General features: G+C 43.7%; 1 protein-coding gene across 22 annotated transcripts in view; it reads left to right on the top strand.

The window, feature by feature from the left end:
- The window catches only part of MPDZ (multiple PDZ domain crumbs cell polarity complex component), a 127703-nt gene that overhangs the window by 16817 nt on the left and 92782 nt on the right, over positions 1–18104 (top strand). For all 22 annotated transcript variants that reach the window (XM_078384964.1, XM_072992114.2, XM_078384973.1 and 19 more), the window contains 4 exons: positions 63–202; positions 3025–3238; positions 5247–5375; positions 11921–12124. In XM_078384964.1, coding sequence (XP_078241090.1) covers positions 63–202; positions 3025–3238; positions 5247–5375; positions 11921–12124 — 687 coding nt within the window. The remainder of the gene's footprint in view (positions 1–62; positions 203–3024; positions 3239–5246; positions 5376–11920; positions 12125–18104) is intronic.

Below are 18104 nucleotides of genomic sequence, written 5' to 3' on the forward strand. Positions count from 1 at the left end.
AAACATCTGAACATTAAATTTGCATGAACTTTGAATTCATATTGCTTCTGAATTTGTTTCAGGGCCGTCTTGTTGAGACTATAGAACTTGTAAAACCTGTAAGTGGTGGTCTAGGCTTTAGTGTAGTTGGCCTGAAGAGTGAATACAGAGGTGAACTGGGCATATTTGTGCAGGAGATTCAAGATGGAAGCGTGGCACAGAGGCAAGTAATCTCTTTTTGGGGGATGAGAACAAATTATATGATAAATATAGCGCTTAATTAGAGATGGGCGTGAAATGTGGTTTCAGTGTGGCACCCACACAGGTGTTCTGCAGACACTGCATGCTTCCCTGCCTCCTCCAGCCAGTCACTCACTGGCAGCAGCATGTTTCCCTCCCCACCTCCTCTGCTGATTGGCAACAGTGCATTTCCCTCCTCTGCTGCCTCTGGGCAATCATCCACTCAGACGAGGAGGCAAGGCGTTGTTTGTATCCATCTCTACACTTAATCACAGTATACCTGTTAGCAGGAGGATTCAACTTATAACTATCCTTATGGATGGTTTCAGTTTTAGCTTTTACTACTGTTGTTTCTTTTGCAAAAACAAGGATTTTGCCTATTTATCAGTCATTTTCTTCATGTATATTTGACATTTTATGTTGTTGTATGCTTGACTACAAGCCAGCAGATGTGGAATAGAGATGGGTAAGAATAAGAAAAATGGTGATTCATTCTGATTTGTGATTTGTCAAGGCTGAATATGAATTTACATTTTTTTCATTTTTTACTTCAAAATCCTATAAAATGGCATCCAAGCACCTAGAGACAACAAATTTGCAGAGAAGTTTCCCCTGGCTCTCCCCTACAATCTGTCCATGTTTGGTGAAGATTGGGGAACCCAAACTGGAAGATATTGTAAAGGAGAGCCATGGGAAGGCTCTCTGTGATTTTGGTGTCTCTAGGTGCCTGTGGTGAACTTTCTTGGGAGGGGGTCTTTGTGAGTGTTTAACTCGGACAGCCGAAACCCAAACTTCACCAAACATGGATGGATTGTAGAGAAGTGTCAGAGGAAGTTTCCCTGGCATTTTGGTGTCTCTGTGTGCTGTGGGGAGCATTTTATAGCCCAACAAATTGATAAATCAAAAATCACAAAAAATTATTGCTTCGTATTCATTGGGGGACATTGATTTGTACGAATACGGATTGACAAATAAGTGATTTTTGAATGAATTTGGTGATTCATTTTTTAATTTCTCTAGGGTGGAATGATTGGCCGTAGAAAGGCTGTCTTTAAAGTATGTCACAGTTTAGAAAACCTATTAACTCCCCCTTCAATTTAACCAATTATTAACCAATATTTAGTTTAGTTTTAGTTTTTGAATCAGCATTTGTATCACAGGGTTATTTTAATTCTTATCTGAAGAAATGTTGACCCGTCATCCCCCTCCATTGAACTCATACCCATAGTTTGCTCCTATGACAACATATTTGTCTTCACTGCTACCCCCTGGCTTTATGGGTGGTGCTCCAAAACAATGATTCCCAGTCTTGGGTCCCCATATGTACCTGGACTACAACTACCAGAAATCCTGGCCAGCACAGCTAATAGTGAAGGCATTTGGGACTTTTAGTCCAAGAACATCGAGGGACCCAAGGTTGGGAACCACTGCTCTAAAAGCTAATGAATTATGTGGATTAGTGAGTATAAATGAATGAATCAAAGAACTTCACAGAGAGATGCTTTGTAATATTCCTCCAAGTAAATAGATATCTAAATTTAAATCAGTCCATTTTAGTAAACTCCAGGTGTGCAGACACATTTCTGATTTAGTTCCTGAATATTTATACAGTGGTGCCTCGCTTAACGGCGATAATCTGTTCCAGGAAAATCGCCATTGAGCGAAAACATCGTAAAGTGAGCTTAAAACTCACTGTCCAGCAAATATCCTCCATACGGTGGCCATTTTCAGTGCCTATATAGCGAGGAATCTGTCCCTAAACACTGCGGGGAACCATTTTATTCACCCAGTGGCCATTTTGAAACCGCCGATCAGCTGTTTAAAAATCATCGTTTTGTGAAGAATCGGTTCCCGAAGCAGGGAACCGATCATCGCAAAGTGAAATTCCCCCATTTAGACCATCGTTTTGCAATTGCAATTGTGATTGCAAAAAGATCGTCGTAAAGCGGATTCGTCGTAATGCAGGGCAATCGTAAAGCGAGGCACCACTGTATATCACTATAAGCAAAAGCAGACTGTATCTTACTTTTGAGGGAATAAGAAGATTGTTTATTCTTCTGCTGCTACTGTGTTTTTTTCCTTTTTCTGCTATATTTTTGTTGTTATACACCGCCAGAGTACATAGAATCAAAATGTCAGGAAAAAGCTCTTTATTTTGAAGGTTTAAGAGCTAAATGTTAACATTGAGCTGAAGATACAATATCAGGTACCTTACTTCTAAAAGAAGGAAAAATTCAACCTGCAACTTACTTTTCTTCAGTATACTTTAATGAAAGTTGGGAAGAGTTAGATTCTTTATTAGAAACACATCCTTTAATAGAATATTAGCTTCCTTCTTTGAATTTCAAGAAGGAAAATTACTTCACTCACCCAACATTTTGATGAAAGTATTTGGTGAGAAAACTCTATGGCTCAATGAATATTCAGCACTTATACTGGGAACACTTGGTCTGTTAAACAACAGACTTGGAGTCAAGAATAAAGATCCCAAGCTATAGCAGAGAAGGCTGGAAGCAACCAACATGTAATATGCTTAGTCTCGGATGGAGGTGCAGCAAAAAGGAGCTAGCTGTGGGGTAAAGCCAAGAGAGAGTGGCAGTGGGATTAGCTTCAAAGAGAGTTGATCACCAGGGTGCCAAGATAGATGCTCATAGCAGAACTGCAGGGAAAGATTAAAAAAATAGTTGGAAGAAATAGAAAAACAGGATTAAAAGAAACTACTTGGCGAAAACTGTCAAAAATTGTAATACTGGGTGGCAGCACTTATTTTTGTTAATTTGTTTACTTTTCACATGCTTTTAATAGAGATGGAAGGCTGCAGGAAGCAGATCAAATTCTTGCCATTAATGGGCAACCCCTTGATCAGACAATTACACATCAACAGGCTATCGGCATTCTTCAGAAAGCAAAAGATAGTGTCCAGCTGGTTGTGGCCAGGGGCTCCTTGCCTCAGCTCATTAGCCCTATCGTTTCTCGGTCTCCATCAGCTGCTAGTACAATTTCAGCCCATTCCAATCCGGTGAGTACACGAGCACCTTGAAAATGAATTTTTTCTTGTTCAAAGAAGGTCTAAATGCTGCTCTGTGTCCATCCATACAGTTTGAATGCTGCTGTCTTCATCCTTCTTTCTCTTAGGTTAAACATGTATGTGAATATCTTTATTAGGGGAGGAGTTGAATTTATTTTGAGATAGCACATCATAATTTTTTTCACACCTATAATGTAGTCTTGAATGAATATTTTCCATTCTGAGATGTGAGGTCTGATTTTTTTTCCATGTTAAGAACCAAAGGATGTAAATAGAATTTCTGCTTTCAATTATGAATACAGGATGATAGCAAACTGCCTTTCATATTGAGTCATATCATTGGTCCATCTAGTCCAGTACTGTCAACTCTGTTGGTTGTAATTCTTGAAGATTTGGGGCAGGATTCAGCCTCAGCATTACCTGGAGATCTCTGGCATTTTATGATGGTCTCCTCTTTAAATACTAAGCAGGCCTGGCTCCATTTGATGGTATTTAGAGTGGCGTCACGGTTAGACATGGGGATGAATTAAATATCAATTGTGATTGCATGTAATATTGCTGATTCATACACTGTTTCCATGAAAATAAGACCTAACCTGAAAATAAGCCCTAGTATGATTTTTCAGGCTGCTTGTAATATAAGCCCTACCCCAAAAATAAGCCCCATTAAGTGAAACCCTGCCCTCCACCATTGTTAAGCAACCAGAAGAAAATGACGTGACTGTATTTGAATAAATGTAGATTGTTGTACGTGAAAAAATAAAACATCCTCTGAAAATAAGCCCTAATGTGTTATTTGGAGCAAAAATTAATATAAGGCCCTGTCTTATTTTTGGGGAAACATGGTAGATTATTCATTCCTTTGTATTCGTCAGGTCCAAGAGACCCCAACAATACAAAGGGATGAATATTTACCCATTTTTATTCGTCCCTTTATGCAGACTGGCTGTGGGAATGAAAATGGGGTTCGCGGGTTGTTTGGCTGGACATTGACAAGCAGGCTGGCTGTGTGAAGGCAAACCCCGGTTTCAGTTCTTACAGCCAGCCTGCTTGTCAATGTCCCAAAAATCAGCTGATGGTTGGGACACTGACAAGCAGGCTGGCTGTGGGAAGACAAAACCCCCAAGGTCAGTTCTTGCAGCCAGCCTGCTTGTCAATGTCCTGCTGATCAGCTGTTTGGTAGGACATTGTGTTTTAACGATGAATCTGTGAATATTGATTCATTGCTAACATTTGGCAGTTTGTCACTTAATTCATTTGTCAACTTTGACCAATGATGAATCCTGACAAAGCTCCATTTTTTTGATTTGTCCCCATCTTTAATCATGGTATTTGTTATAAGTTATTTGATATTTGTTATCAGTTTTTATATATGAAGAGTATCTGGTGAGGGAATTGAAGCTACACGTACACTTTTCCTTAGCTACAGCACAGCTGTTGATTCCATCTCTCTTTTCCATAGCTGTTGTAGGGAAGCAGCCAAGCTCATTGACTCATTTGTTGAGCTCTAGAACACATTTTTCTCTCACTGATTGCACTCAGAATGGAGAATTGTCCATATTTCTTCTTTTTTGTCTCCATGACTCAGAAGATTATTACATGCCTGTACAGAACTGTTATGGAAACTTCTAGACCTCAATAGTCCTACCTCTGAACCAGCACATACGGCCGTGTAGATTTCCCATGTTCTCCCTTAGTTACCCATCTGTGGCACAAGCAGTTGAAACAAAGGATGTTTGACTTAGGTGACATAGACACTGACAGAGGAGAGGTATATAGGTTGAGCAAGTTCACAGATGACCACTTGGATAAGTAGTCTGCTCTTTCCCATGCTTACTGATAGATAAATGTCTGGAATGAATATGCAACAGATAAACACAGCATGTGTAAAAACACAAGCATGGTTGATTTGATTCTATAGCACTGGAAGCACGGAAATTATTCCCTTAGAATTTAATCCACTGCCATTTTTTTCATGGACTTAATTCTCTGTCTCTAGGTCCATTGGCAGCATGTGGAGACCATTGAGTTGGTGAATGATGGATCAGGTTTGGGATTTGGAATTGTGGGTGGAAAATCAACTGGAGTGATCGTTAAAACAATCCTTCCTGGAGGAATAGCTGATCAGGTACACTACCCCAGTGTATTTTTGCACACTGTTTGCAAGACTGAGTGACTCAAAACTGCAATAAGAATATTATCAGCTAAACATCTTTATATTCTTATTTATTTTATTTGTTCAATTTATACCCTGCCCATCTAGACCGAAGTCTACTCTGGGCGGCTAACAACAATATATAAAAGTAAACGCAATTTAAAAGAAAAACAACAGTATTAATATAATTCAAGACAGCAAAGAATAGATTAGGTGATGACAGGAGGGAAGGCCTGCCTAAAGAGCCAGGTCTTATGTTTGCTCTTAAAAACAGACAGGCAGATTTCTGCGGGTAGACTATTTCAGAGGCGAGGGGCCACTGCTGAGAAGGCCTGGTTTTTTGTTCTATCTCTCCAGGCTTCGCCCGGCATTAGGCCCCTCAGCCACCCTTCCTGGCTAGAATGAGTGATTCAGGTAGATCTAGGTGGGAGGAGGTGTTTCGCTAGATATTGAGGTCCTAAAACATTTAGGACTTTATATGTCATCACTAACACTTTGAAATCAATGCAGAAATGAACAGGCAGCCAATGCAAGGCAGCCAGAGTGGGGGAAATATGCTGATATTTTCTCACCCTAGTGAGAAGTTTGGCTGCCACATTCTGCACCATTTGAAGCTTCCACATCAGTCTCAGTTCTTGCCATACAAAGAGGAGGTGCTTAGATTTTTATCTAGGATAACTTTGTTAAAATCTATTTTCTCTCCCTTACTAAAAGACCATACATTACTCTGTAAAACAGATACAGTAATAATAGTTTTTTTATATATACATTGATGATCTGTAATTTAAACAGTGGGCATAGAACTAATATTCTTCATGGTTTCTGCGAATCATACATCTGGATTCTTTTCACACCTGCGTGAATGTTTTCAGAACCTTCCAGAGCCTAAAGAAAGTGTTAGAACACGTTGTTTCCACTGCTCATGTTCCCCACTCTGTATATAATCCTCACTTCCCTTTTTTACTGCCACTGAGAGAACACCTTCAGAGCTTCTCCAGAGCCTTCCTTAACCTTAACAGTTTGTATAGAGTTACTGCTTACTTTGTCCTTGACTGCCTATTTTATGTCCCCAGCAAGCTCATTTAAGAAGTGGGTTAACTACAACAATAAGATCTCCCTCACTGACGGACACTGTAAGTGTCTTTATTGCCTGGATAAGGGGCATTAAACACAGAACTGTCGGATCTGCCATAAATTCATCAAGGTAGCCATCAGAAACAGGGAGTCCTGTTTGAAATACTAACTTTGGGGAAAACCTTTTGTGAGCCTACCCCAGCCGAGGCTGGCCAGTGTCATGGGCACACCACCTCATTTGGTGCTCTTTCTCAGCGTGCTACACTTGGAGCCTGGGGTGAGGCTAGGGAGAGAGAATGCTACCACTGCAGGCACAGCTGTGGGCATGGTTGAGCTGGAGATAAAAGGCAAACCAGAAGATTAAGAGGGGGAGGAACACTGGTAGGATATGGAAGAGGACTGGGCTGTGCTCGAGGAAGGAGAAGTCTGTGCTGAGCCACTGCCCCAAAGAGGGCTGGCTTCAATGCCTGAAGGAACTGCCAGGGTAGGGTGAAGCTCCAGTAGCCAAGGCACCTGGAAAACTAGAAAGACACCAGGCACCGCTGGGAAGAAAACAGGCAGATGCTTGGTCCCCTGCCCTCCCGCCTTGAGCTCTGATTCTCCAGCTACTACAGTCTGATTTCTACCGCTGTGTCCAGCCATCTCCAGAAGCAGCTTCTGCCTTGTCTCCAGTCATGTCACCCAGGAGGGGATGTGTAGGAATGTTCCTCCTGTCAGGAACCAAGGACTAGAACCAGAAAGGCAGTGTGCCTCCTGCCTGCAAAGCCCCAGATGGTTTTCCTTAAGAGACATTCTGAAGAAGCTGGGCTTACTAACTTTGAAGTAACTCAGTGCCCATAAAACTGTGTTTCTTGATGGACCAGGGTCTGTGGCTCATTGCAGGAGCTGGACCTAGTTAGAGACTTGCTTGCTACCTACCCAGAGGGGCCTGAGTGTTCAAGGACTTCTTTCATCCTCAGCTTGACAGAGCCTGGGTCTGACAAGAACTGTGTTGCACCCGACCCAAAGGGGCCCAGTCCTGCTGCCTGTTATTGCCTGGGTCTGCCACAGCCTGTTTCTATTCAGGGTCAAGCCAGTCCTAATTCTGTCAAAGACTTTTGGTGCAAGTTGTTTTCTTCCCTTCCCCCATTAATAAAGCTTCTTTTTTCTGCAAAGACTCACCCTCTCACCATGCAGGGGGCAGGAGGAGTGGCTCACACCTTTACAAACAGTTGACACTATTGCCAAAGAGACCAGCTTGGTTTCAGAGGTTGTAAGATGCTCTCCAAATGGTTTCTTATGGAGGCACTCCAATCTGACACAATCTCCACAAACACTTTTGAGGACTTATCCACTCGAATAGAACCTAGCCAGCTAACACAAACCCTTGATACCAAGGAAGGGCCCTCAGTCTTAAAGTTAACATCAAAGCCACTACCCTCTGCACAGAAAAAGAGAAAATACCTACAGATTTGGACTCCCAAACTTAAAAGACTAAGACGAGAAATCAAAATGTTATCAGGCACCTGCTCCTAAGGCTTTGACAATTCAGCTGTCATCACGCCATCGCTCATCTCAAAGCAAGAACTAGGAAAGGTACGATAACATTGTTTGCCTGGGCTCAGCATCTGAAGGAGAGATTCCTGTGGATGGGCAGTCTATCCGTGTTTTCATTGATACGGGTTCCCTGCAGCCACCAGTCATAAGGGTGTGAAGTTTCCCAATCAAGAACGCCTGAACAGAAATGCTTGCACAGAGCCTCTGTTTCTAAATCACTGGATTCTAAGTGCTCACATGCGACTTTGCTTCAAAGATTGCCAAAACCAAAGAGGTCTCACCGTAATGACTGCTTATGCTCAGTGCTAAAATAATCTCTATGGAAGAGACCTGACCATCTGTCCCTCTGTGTTGATCACTCCAACTCTGGTCTCCATGTCAAGATTGCTAGAACTATAGGGGCCTCTGTGAAAATCCTGCCACATTGACTGTTTTGCATCTTGGTCAGCCTCAAGATCCCTGATACTGACAACCATACAGAAACACACATCTACCCATCACACTAAGTCACCAACAAAAAAGACGAAATGTGGAGCCTTGCCATTATCAAAGCCTTTGGTTCTAATGGCTTGTCAACAGCACTTCGCCTCTCCTCTTCCTCAGCATTGAGGTTCCTGATGTCATAGCCAGTTAAAGAATGAACAAAAGAAGAACTTACATCTGCTCCCCAGCCGTCTAAGCATTCTCAAAACGGAAGGTCTCAGAATTGATATTTAGAATTTATCTTTGGTACTGAATAAAAACTCTTCTATATTACCTGATCCAACCAAATCATCAAGTGCCAAATATAGTCATTGTATTCTGGAATCTGATTCAACACCACTAAAGCAAAGACTCCAGAGTAAGGAATACAGATGGGCACAAACTGCCACTTCATCCTTTGGACAAACAGGGGTTCAGCACTTTCCAGCCCTGCCTTCTCCACTGTGGCAGTGCCCGGAGGAGGTGGGGCAGGAAAACTGGGTTGCTGCCTCTGAGTGGTGCTCACCGGAGGAGGTGAGGCTGGGAAGTGCTGAACATTTGTTCATCCAAAGGACGAACCATCATGAACCACTGAAGCAGTTGTTTGTACCCATCTATAATAAGAAAACATAAAGCAAAAGTACTTGCCAAACCAGGTTATTTCCAGTTATCTCAGCTTATCTCCATTATTTCCAAACATTGTTCTCCTATGCAAATAGATAAGGAAACCATTAGCAATAGCTCACTCTGTAATGATTCTGACTGTGAAAAGTAATATTTTGACAAATCAACATCCATTTGGTGACAACCCCAGAGCTGGATGTGAGGGGATCCTAACATTCCCTTCCACTCTGAAGACTTCAGATCGTACTCTGATCTAGCATTCTATATGGCCGAATCACCACAACTGGAAATCCATAAGCGTCTCCACCAAGGTCAGATCCTGTCGGTAACCAAATCAATAAAACTGCCTTGTGAGACTTTTGTGAGACATCTTGAGTCCCCTTATTAGCAGAAAGGCGGTCTATCAATAAGACAAACAAACCAGCCCACCCACCCACAACTCCTCCTGTCCATATTGGTATTCTCCTTTCCCTTCTGGATCTGGTCAAGAAATCATGGCAAAAGCAGGCTACTTTGCGCCCAACATCAAAACAAGTTGAAGATCTGGCAAGGAAATCGCCTTCCTCCTGAAACATCTGCAGGCCAATTCAGTCAGCATTGAAGCATCTCAAAGCGCAGATTAAAAGTCTGCCATAATGCAGCTCTGAAAAGGATGGAAGGATGGAAAATGGATATGATCAAGAGGAGGATCTATTCCACTGCTACTCTGGGAATCAGAGTGCAAACTGTCAAGCAGCAATGGGGGCTTTGACATTTACCACGTGGCCCCTGCTTGTTTCACCAAACAGCATACATATCCCACCATGTCCTTTACCACACTGCCACCAGTTGATCTCTTTACCATGTTTCCTGTGAAAGACTGAGGTCCGTTCAGTACTCAACTTTGAAATAAGAACAAGTTTATTGGTTACAAGATGTTTAAGAATGTGCTTGATAACTATTACACAAAGCATTCAGTATTTTCCTTTAACCTTTTCTTATACTTAACTAACACTCTGACTATTCACTCCCTAAACTCTCTTTCTGCTTCAAAACCCAAACCTTCTATTCAAACCTCTCTCCTCTGTCTCCCTTCCCTCTGTCTTCTACAGCCGCCCTTCTATATAGCTGGATCCACCTCCCAACAGCTCCCTATTGGTTCATGCAAATGTACTACTGAATATGCATGACAGGGTGACCGCTACAGGGGCATACTGTAGATTTCTCTGGGATAAAATCCAAGCTTTCCTTAACATTCTGCAAGAGGATAAAATAAGTCTTCGCTGTAACTTTTCAACAAGAGGCCCTGGCAACTCAAGTGATGCATGCTGCCTGATATTCCGCTGACTGTGCTATGGAGTGGCACTCAGGCATTGCGCTCAGTTGAGGTCAGCAGGTATTTTGGGTAATCCAAGATCATGCATAGAGGGCTTTTCATTCAATGGTGAGGGCTTTATTAACAAAACTGATGATATAATGGACATTCTCTATAAGAAAAGAAACATGACTAAATGTATAGATCTCTTTTATCACAATGTCATCAAAGATCTTACTCACCCTATTGGGGACATCCTTACCTTTCATCGTCCACCAGATATCCTTCAGAGAAACATAGCCTTTTCATGCAAGCTCTTCACATTACTTCAATGTGCATAGAAATCCAAATACAGATCCACAAATGTTTCAACACATTAGGATAAGCAATAAAAGCAGCAACTTTGACTTTGCACATGTTGACATCCACAGCCCTCCAACTATCTATGACCTCAGCATCCCTTCTCTAGTGCCATACATCAAAACCTGGTGCACTGTCACAAATGATGGCTGTGTTTTGACCATAGTCAAACATGGCTGTGGCATAGAGTGTACATCCCTCTCCCCAAGAGACTGTTTCAGAGCTACAACACCATCTCAAGTTCCGGAAGAAGAGATAGCCAAGGTTCTCCAGAAGGATGTCATACAGAGGGTCCCTCTCAAGAGCTAAGACAGTGGTTTCTACTCCCATTATTTCGAAAAATGATGGGGGCTTGAGGCCCATTCTAGTTTTGAGGGATGTGAACTCATACATAAACACCAAGAAATTTATGATGGTGACACTAGAAACATTGTTTGTTGTGTCTTAGAAAAGGAGACTTGTTTGCTATGATAGACCTCTAGGATATTCAACCCCTGTTTCTGTATCAGCAGCAGACAGGGGGAACTGATGATTAGATACAGGGTGAGGAGCATACGCAGTGGAGATGATGTGTTCTAACACTTTCTTTAGGCTCTGAAAGATTTTGGAGATGTTTGTACAGGTTTGAAAGGAACCCATGTGTGTGAATTTACAAATGACCATTCAGAGAAGTACAGTTGCAGGTAATCAGTCTGTCCTTTCACATTGTCACTGTCTTCAGAGTTTCAGTGGCTAGTTCATCATTTGGTGGCTTATATTTTTTGGTCATGAGCCTCTTCATAAAGAATTTGGTTGGTTCCCACACAATAGACTTGCAGTCTGTTGCTGAGGCTGGACTTGGAGCCTTACTAATTTTGTAGAAACTGCTAGAGCTTACAGTGCCTGGCATAGCCTTTGAGAGCACAGTGTCCACAGAGGTGGGGAAGAAGGACTTTGGGGAAGAGTATGCATGGACTAAGTGAAATATAAATACTGCATGTTCAGTGGCCATGTTTGGCTGTATTAGGGCCATAGTAACATTGTTATAACCCGACACACAATATTTTGACACAGTTAATATCCCTGTATAGTGTTAATATCTCACAAGGATATATGTCTGGATCAGTGATAGCTTCTTTTATCTTTTTCTTTTTGTGTTTAATTATTAATTGAGTTCCTCCTAATCTAGCATGGTCGGCTACACAGTGGAGACCACATCTTGAAAATAGGTGATACAGATTTGGCTGGAATGGGCAGTGAGCAAGTAGCGCATGTGCTGAGGCAGTGTGGAAACAGAGTGAAGTTGGTGATAGCCAGAGGACTGATAGAAGAGCCTGCTCCACCAGCTGTTCCTCCAGGCACCCCAGTTCAAACATTCATGATGGATAAGCAGGTAAAGACAGACACCATTGTGACAAACCCAGACCTACTGGGATCTATCACACAGTTACTAAGCTGCCACCAACCATTCCCTATAATAAGTCACACAGACCAGGGATGGATTTTTAAACAACAAAAGAATAAGGTTTATTTTAAATACAAACAGGGTAAATAAAACAATCAGGTGAATAAAATAAAGTAACGTGGCTTATTCTCACACACACAAGCATACAGTTTGGTTCACCTAGAACCTTTAACTTAAAGCACAGACCCTGAACCCATCAGTTCTGGCTAACCAACAGACCCCTGAACCTTTCAGGCTGGTACTCTGACACACAGTAGTACCCTGTCAGACACCCAGACTCCCACAACAGCTTCTTCTTCCCCAGCTGCTGCTTCGTCCCAACCCAGTGTCTCACAGTCTGTCTCAGCATCTCCCTTCACCACACAGGCATCACATATTTATACAGTACAGCCCCTCCTCCTGATGTCCCGCCTTCCACTCCCCATAGGATGGAACTTTCCCTCCAAACCCATGACAGACAGGTAACATCAGTGCTGTTATGTAACACCTCCCCTCTTTAAAAGTTGTTTTGTAGGGGGAAAGCTAAAAGTGCTTTTCACCAAAAAAACAACCTGCATAAAATACACAACAACATTTATACATACCAGATAATACTTACATATACTTACACTCCAAGTTAACCATAGCAAATATGCATTTAAACATTTTACCATATACAGTACATCAATTTACCTTTATTAATACCAACCAAATTCAAAACCAGGTACATTTTAACTTTTTGTTTTCATTATATACATATAGTCCATGTTCTTTCGCCGTCTTCATTCTTCAGGTCTTCTTGATAAGGCGTCAGCAACACAGTTCACTGACCCTCTGACCACCTTCACTTCAAAGTCATAGTCCTGTAAGTTCAAAGCCCACCTCATAAGTTTGCTATTGTGGGTTTTCATCGTCTTTAACCATTGCAATGGTGAATGGTCAGTACACAGAATAAAATGTCTTCCCCAGATGTAAGGCTTGGCCTTCTGGATCGCGTAGACTATGGCCAAACACTCCTTCTCCACGGTTGCCAAATGTCTCTCACCTTTTTGAAGTTTCCTACTCAGGTAGGACACTGGATGCTGGTCACCATTCTCATCCTCCTGGCACAGAACTGCTCCTACCCCGCTGTTAGACGCATCGGTGTAGATGATGAACTCCCGGTCGAAGTCTGGAGCACACAGCACTGGATACTGGACGAGCGCCTCCTTCAACCTCTGGAACGCCTCCTCACAGTCGCTGGTCCACGGGATGCGGTCATCAGCCTTCTTCCTCGTCAGATCGGTCAGCGGAGCCGCAATCTCGCTAAACCTCGGGATGAACTTTCTGTAGTAGCCCACCAACCCAAGAAATGATTTGACTTTTTTCTTGGTGGTGGGTCTAGGCCAATCACGAACAGCTTCTATTTTGGCCTCCAGGGGTTTTATCACTCCTCCCCCTACCATGTGACCCAAGTATTTTATTTCTGGGCTACCCAGCTGACACTTGCTGGCCTTTACTGTTAGCCCTGCTGCACTTAACCTCTGCAGCACTAATTCCAGGTGTATCAGGTGATCTTCCCAGGTATTACTGAAGATCCCTATGTCGTCAATGTAGGCCACTGTAAAGTCACTGAGCCCTGCCAAGGTCTGGTCCATCAGCCTTTGGAATGTGGCTGGTGCATTTCTGAGACCAAAGCTCAGGACTCGAAACTCATAGAGACCAAAAGGGCTGCAAAAGGCAGTTTTTTCTTGATCCCTGGGATCAATTCTTAATTGCCAATATCCCTTTACCAGGTCCAATGATGAGATGAACCGACAACCCCCTATGGTTTCAATCAGGTTGTCTAGCCTGGGCATTGGGTAGGCATCAGGAGTGGTTACACGGTTTAATTTCCTGTAATCGACACAAAACCTAATGCTCCCATCAGGCTTGTCCACAAGGACTATCGGAGAGGACCAAGGACTAGAAGAGGGGACGATTATGTTCTCCCTCAGCATTTCGTCCAACTCCTTCCGCACCTTGTCCCTATAGGGTCCCGTTACTCGGTATGGGGATACTGCCTGCGGGGGTGCATCCCCTGTGTGGATCCGATGCATCACTCCCTTCACTATCCCCGGCTTGTTGGAAAACACCTGCTGATATTTACTAAGCAGCATTTTTAGTTCTTGCTGCTGGTCTTGGGTGAGTGCAGGACTGATCTTTACCTCCTCTGGGTTGTATTTTACTTCCCCTCTACCCTCCCAGAAGGGTAATTCAGCTTCCTCACTCTCAGCTGCTTTTATCGCGAATAAAACCCTCTGTTCCCCTCTGTAGTAGGGTTTTAGGGCATTCACGTGAACCACCCTCCTTGCTTGGTTCTCCTCTTGCTCTATAAGGTAGTTCAGGTCTGACATCTTGGAAATGACCCTATATGGTCCTGCCCATTTGAGCTGCAGTTTGTTCTCTCTGCAGGGCCTAAGCCAAAGCACTTCCTCCCCTGGGTCAAAGTGCCTCTCTCTAGCTTTGTGGTCATACCATGTTTTCTGTCTGACCTTCTGAGCTTGCAGGTTTTCTGCTGCCAGCTCTAGATTTCTCCTTAGGTCATTCATCAAGGTGTCTATGTAAGTCACAACGTCTTGTGGGTCATCCTGGGTGACCTGCTCCCAAATTTGTTTGATCAAATCAAGGGGCCCTTTCACCCCTAAGTGTGCAGCAAACATGTCAGAGTGACCCCTTTTTAAAATCATGGGGCGATACTTTTCAGGTACCACCAGCTGACTTCTGATCCCATCTCCCCCTTTTGAGATATTCCTCAGGGTTTCTCTATCTAAAATCCCCTTCTTCTCCAGAAATCTCACTGGGGTCTCAGGTGTTAGCTGGGCGTCAGTCACCTGTTCAAAACACTTTTGGAGAGTGGCGTCTGCCTTTTGCTCCTGTCCAAACCTGCTGTCTGTGGTTAAGGTTTCCACCACAGCTTCTGAACTCCCCTCTGCTTCCGTCTCTGGCTCATCATTACCCCCCTGAACTGTCCCCGTGGTGGCTTGTGAGCGTGTAATCACTAGCACCCTTTTCACATGTTCAGCCAGGTCATTTCCCACGAGCACGGCTGCTGGCAGAGTCGATGAAATCGCTATCCGCCAATCTCCCCTCCAGCCTTGAAAGTTGACAGGTACCTCTGCTACTGGCAGAGAGATTATCTGCCCCTCAATCCCTGCCACCTTCATGCTCTCATTTGGGATTATAAACTCCCTAGGAATAATATCTGGATGGCACAGGGTTACCTGGGAACAAGTGTCCCGCAGCCCCCTATACTGACGGTCAAGTATTCCTACGTCCACCCCTGCTGTCTCAAACAACTGAGAATCTGTTTTTATCAGCAAGCAGCGCTTTACCTCCAGAAGAGGACCATTTTCCTCAGCCTGATCAGCAGAGGCAGCTGTCCCAGACTGAGTAGCCATGGCAACAGGCTCCCTCTGTGACACTGAGCCTTGCTCTTTCTGGACACAGAACACAGCTTTTGGCTTGGTCCCACTAGAATTCTGAGGCACCATCCCTTTTAGCTGCTTCAATTTCTCACACTCTGAGATCAGATGACCCTTTCCCTGACAGAAATAGCATTTTCTGGTATATTTTGATTCTCTCTCATCTTGTTTTGGTTTTCCCTCCAAAATCTGAGGTCTTGGTTTCATGTCTGAGGGCTTCCCTTCACCATGGGCCCCTCCCCCTTGCTGGCTTTTCCCTGGTCCCTGAGAGTACTTGCTGTAGGTTTCTTTGGGTTTACCTACAGATTTCCCCTCACCCAAGGGCTTTCTTATTTGGGAAATAAAATCTGCGATCTCTGCGGCTGCTGCCACAGATTTCGGTTTCCTTTCCCTCACCTGGAATTTCAATTCCCCCTGCAGGACTGAATAGAACTGTTCCAGGGCTATCAAGTCTTTAAGCTGCTCATAGGTCTCTATTCCCTCCTGCGATAGCCATTTCTCAAGCAGCCTCACCAATTGGGCCCCCACTTGGGTAAAAGTTTGTTCTGGTTTTTTAGTGAGGGACCTGAACCTTTGTCTCAGCTGCTCTGCATTTATCCCATGTCTTGCAAACACCAGTTTTTTAAACTCTGCAAAATCTTTCATCCGTTCCTCAGGCATCTCGGCATAAACCTCAGCCAGGCTACCACTGATTAAAGACCGCATGATGGTCATCTTCTCAGTTTCCCTCACTGAGAAGTCCACAAACGCTCTTTCCACTAAGGAAAAGAACACCTCAGGACAATCTCCCTTGTGGTACACAGGGAATTTCTTCAGGTCAGCCTTAGACAATTGGCCTCCCTCAGAATCCCTATTATTATTATTGTTCTGGTTCATCAGTTCCAGTTTTCTTAATTCAAACGCCATCTTCTCTCTCTCCATTCTTTCTTCTCTCTCCATTCTCTCTCTCTCTCGCTCTAATTCAAATTGCCTTTGTTTCTCCCTTTCCTCCCTTCTTTCTCTCTCTAATCTTTCCTCCATTTCCCTCACCCTCAGTTCATGCTGTTGGGCTAGGAGTATTTTCCTGAGTTCTGGGTCCTGCTCTCCTGTGCTGTCACCCTGCACTGAGCCAAATTCATCCTCAGAACCTTGGTCAATCTGGGGGTCTTTCACTTCACTCATGTCTGCTACTTGGCTTCGAGTCAAGGGCATAATCCCCCCTCAGAACAGGCTGCTTTAAAAAGTCAAGCCTCAAAATAAAACGACCACTTTTTTCCTTCTTGCCTCAGCTCTCCTATAGAGATTGCTGCTGTTCTTCAGCACTACTTGCAACAGTATCGAGTCAGAGCCTACCCCCCTCTGCTGGGCCTCTCAGCTGGCAAGCTAGCTCGCTGTTGCTACGCAGTTTTGCCTCAGCGTTTTCCCGCCAAAATCAGGCTGCCTCAGAGCACCTTAATCTAAGTCTCCCCAGTTGGCACGTTCTTCTACTAGTGCACCTCCCCGTGAGGTACACCTAGAAGATTACCTACGCGCCTCAGACTGTCCCTGACTAGACCCCCCTTGCTCTGGGCACACTTGCCAAGGCTTTGCTGGACCGCTGGACAACTGGACCAGTCGTATCCCACACGCTGGACACCAATCAATGTGACAAACCCAGACCTACTGGGATCTATCACACAGTTACTAAGCTGCCACCAACCATTCCCTATAATAAGTCACACAGACCAGGGATGGATTTTTAAACAACAAAAGAATAAGGTTTATTTTAAATACAAACAGGGTAAATAAAACAATCAGGTGAATAAAATAAAGTAACGTGGCTTATTCTCACACACACAAGCATACAGTTTGGTTCACCTAGAACCTTTAACTTAAAGCACAGACCCTGAACCCATCAGTTCTGGCTAACCAACAGACCCCTGAACCTTTCAGGCTGGTACTCTGACACACAGTAGTACCCTGTCAGACACCCAGACTCCCACAACAGCTTCTTCTTCCCCAGCTGCTGCTTCGTCCCAACCCAGTGTCTCACAGTCTGTCTCAGCATCTCCCTTCACCACACAGGCATCACATATTTATACAGTACAGCCCCTCCTCCTGATGTCCCGCCTTCCACTCCCCATAGGATGGAACTTTCCCTCCAAACCCATGACAGACAGGTAACATCAGTGCTGTTATGTAACAACCATAGATTTAGGAAATGGTGGTCAGGTAGTGGATTGTGGGGAGGTGTAGTTGCCTTAGTCCAAATATATGTTTAAAAAACATTTTTACCCTATGTTTATGTGTTGTCAAGTCCCTCCTAGTAGTCATTTAAAAAGTCTGTGTGCTGTGGACTCTCAGAAACCAGACATACAAACATGCAAATAATTTCTGACTCACTAACCTCAATGTGCCTCTTGAATGGTGCTTTATCAGCAGCTGAGCAATCAGTGCGTTGTGACACCTCCTACTCACTCTGTGGCAGCCCTTTCAGTCCAGCTGGATTATTAAAACAGTTTTTCCAA

This window comes from Pogona vitticeps, chromosome 2 (assembly GCF_051106095.1).
Source record: "Pogona vitticeps strain Pit_001003342236 chromosome 2, PviZW2.1, whole genome shotgun sequence".
Classification (NCBI taxonomy): domain Eukaryota; kingdom Metazoa; phylum Chordata; class Lepidosauria; order Squamata; family Agamidae; genus Pogona; species Pogona vitticeps.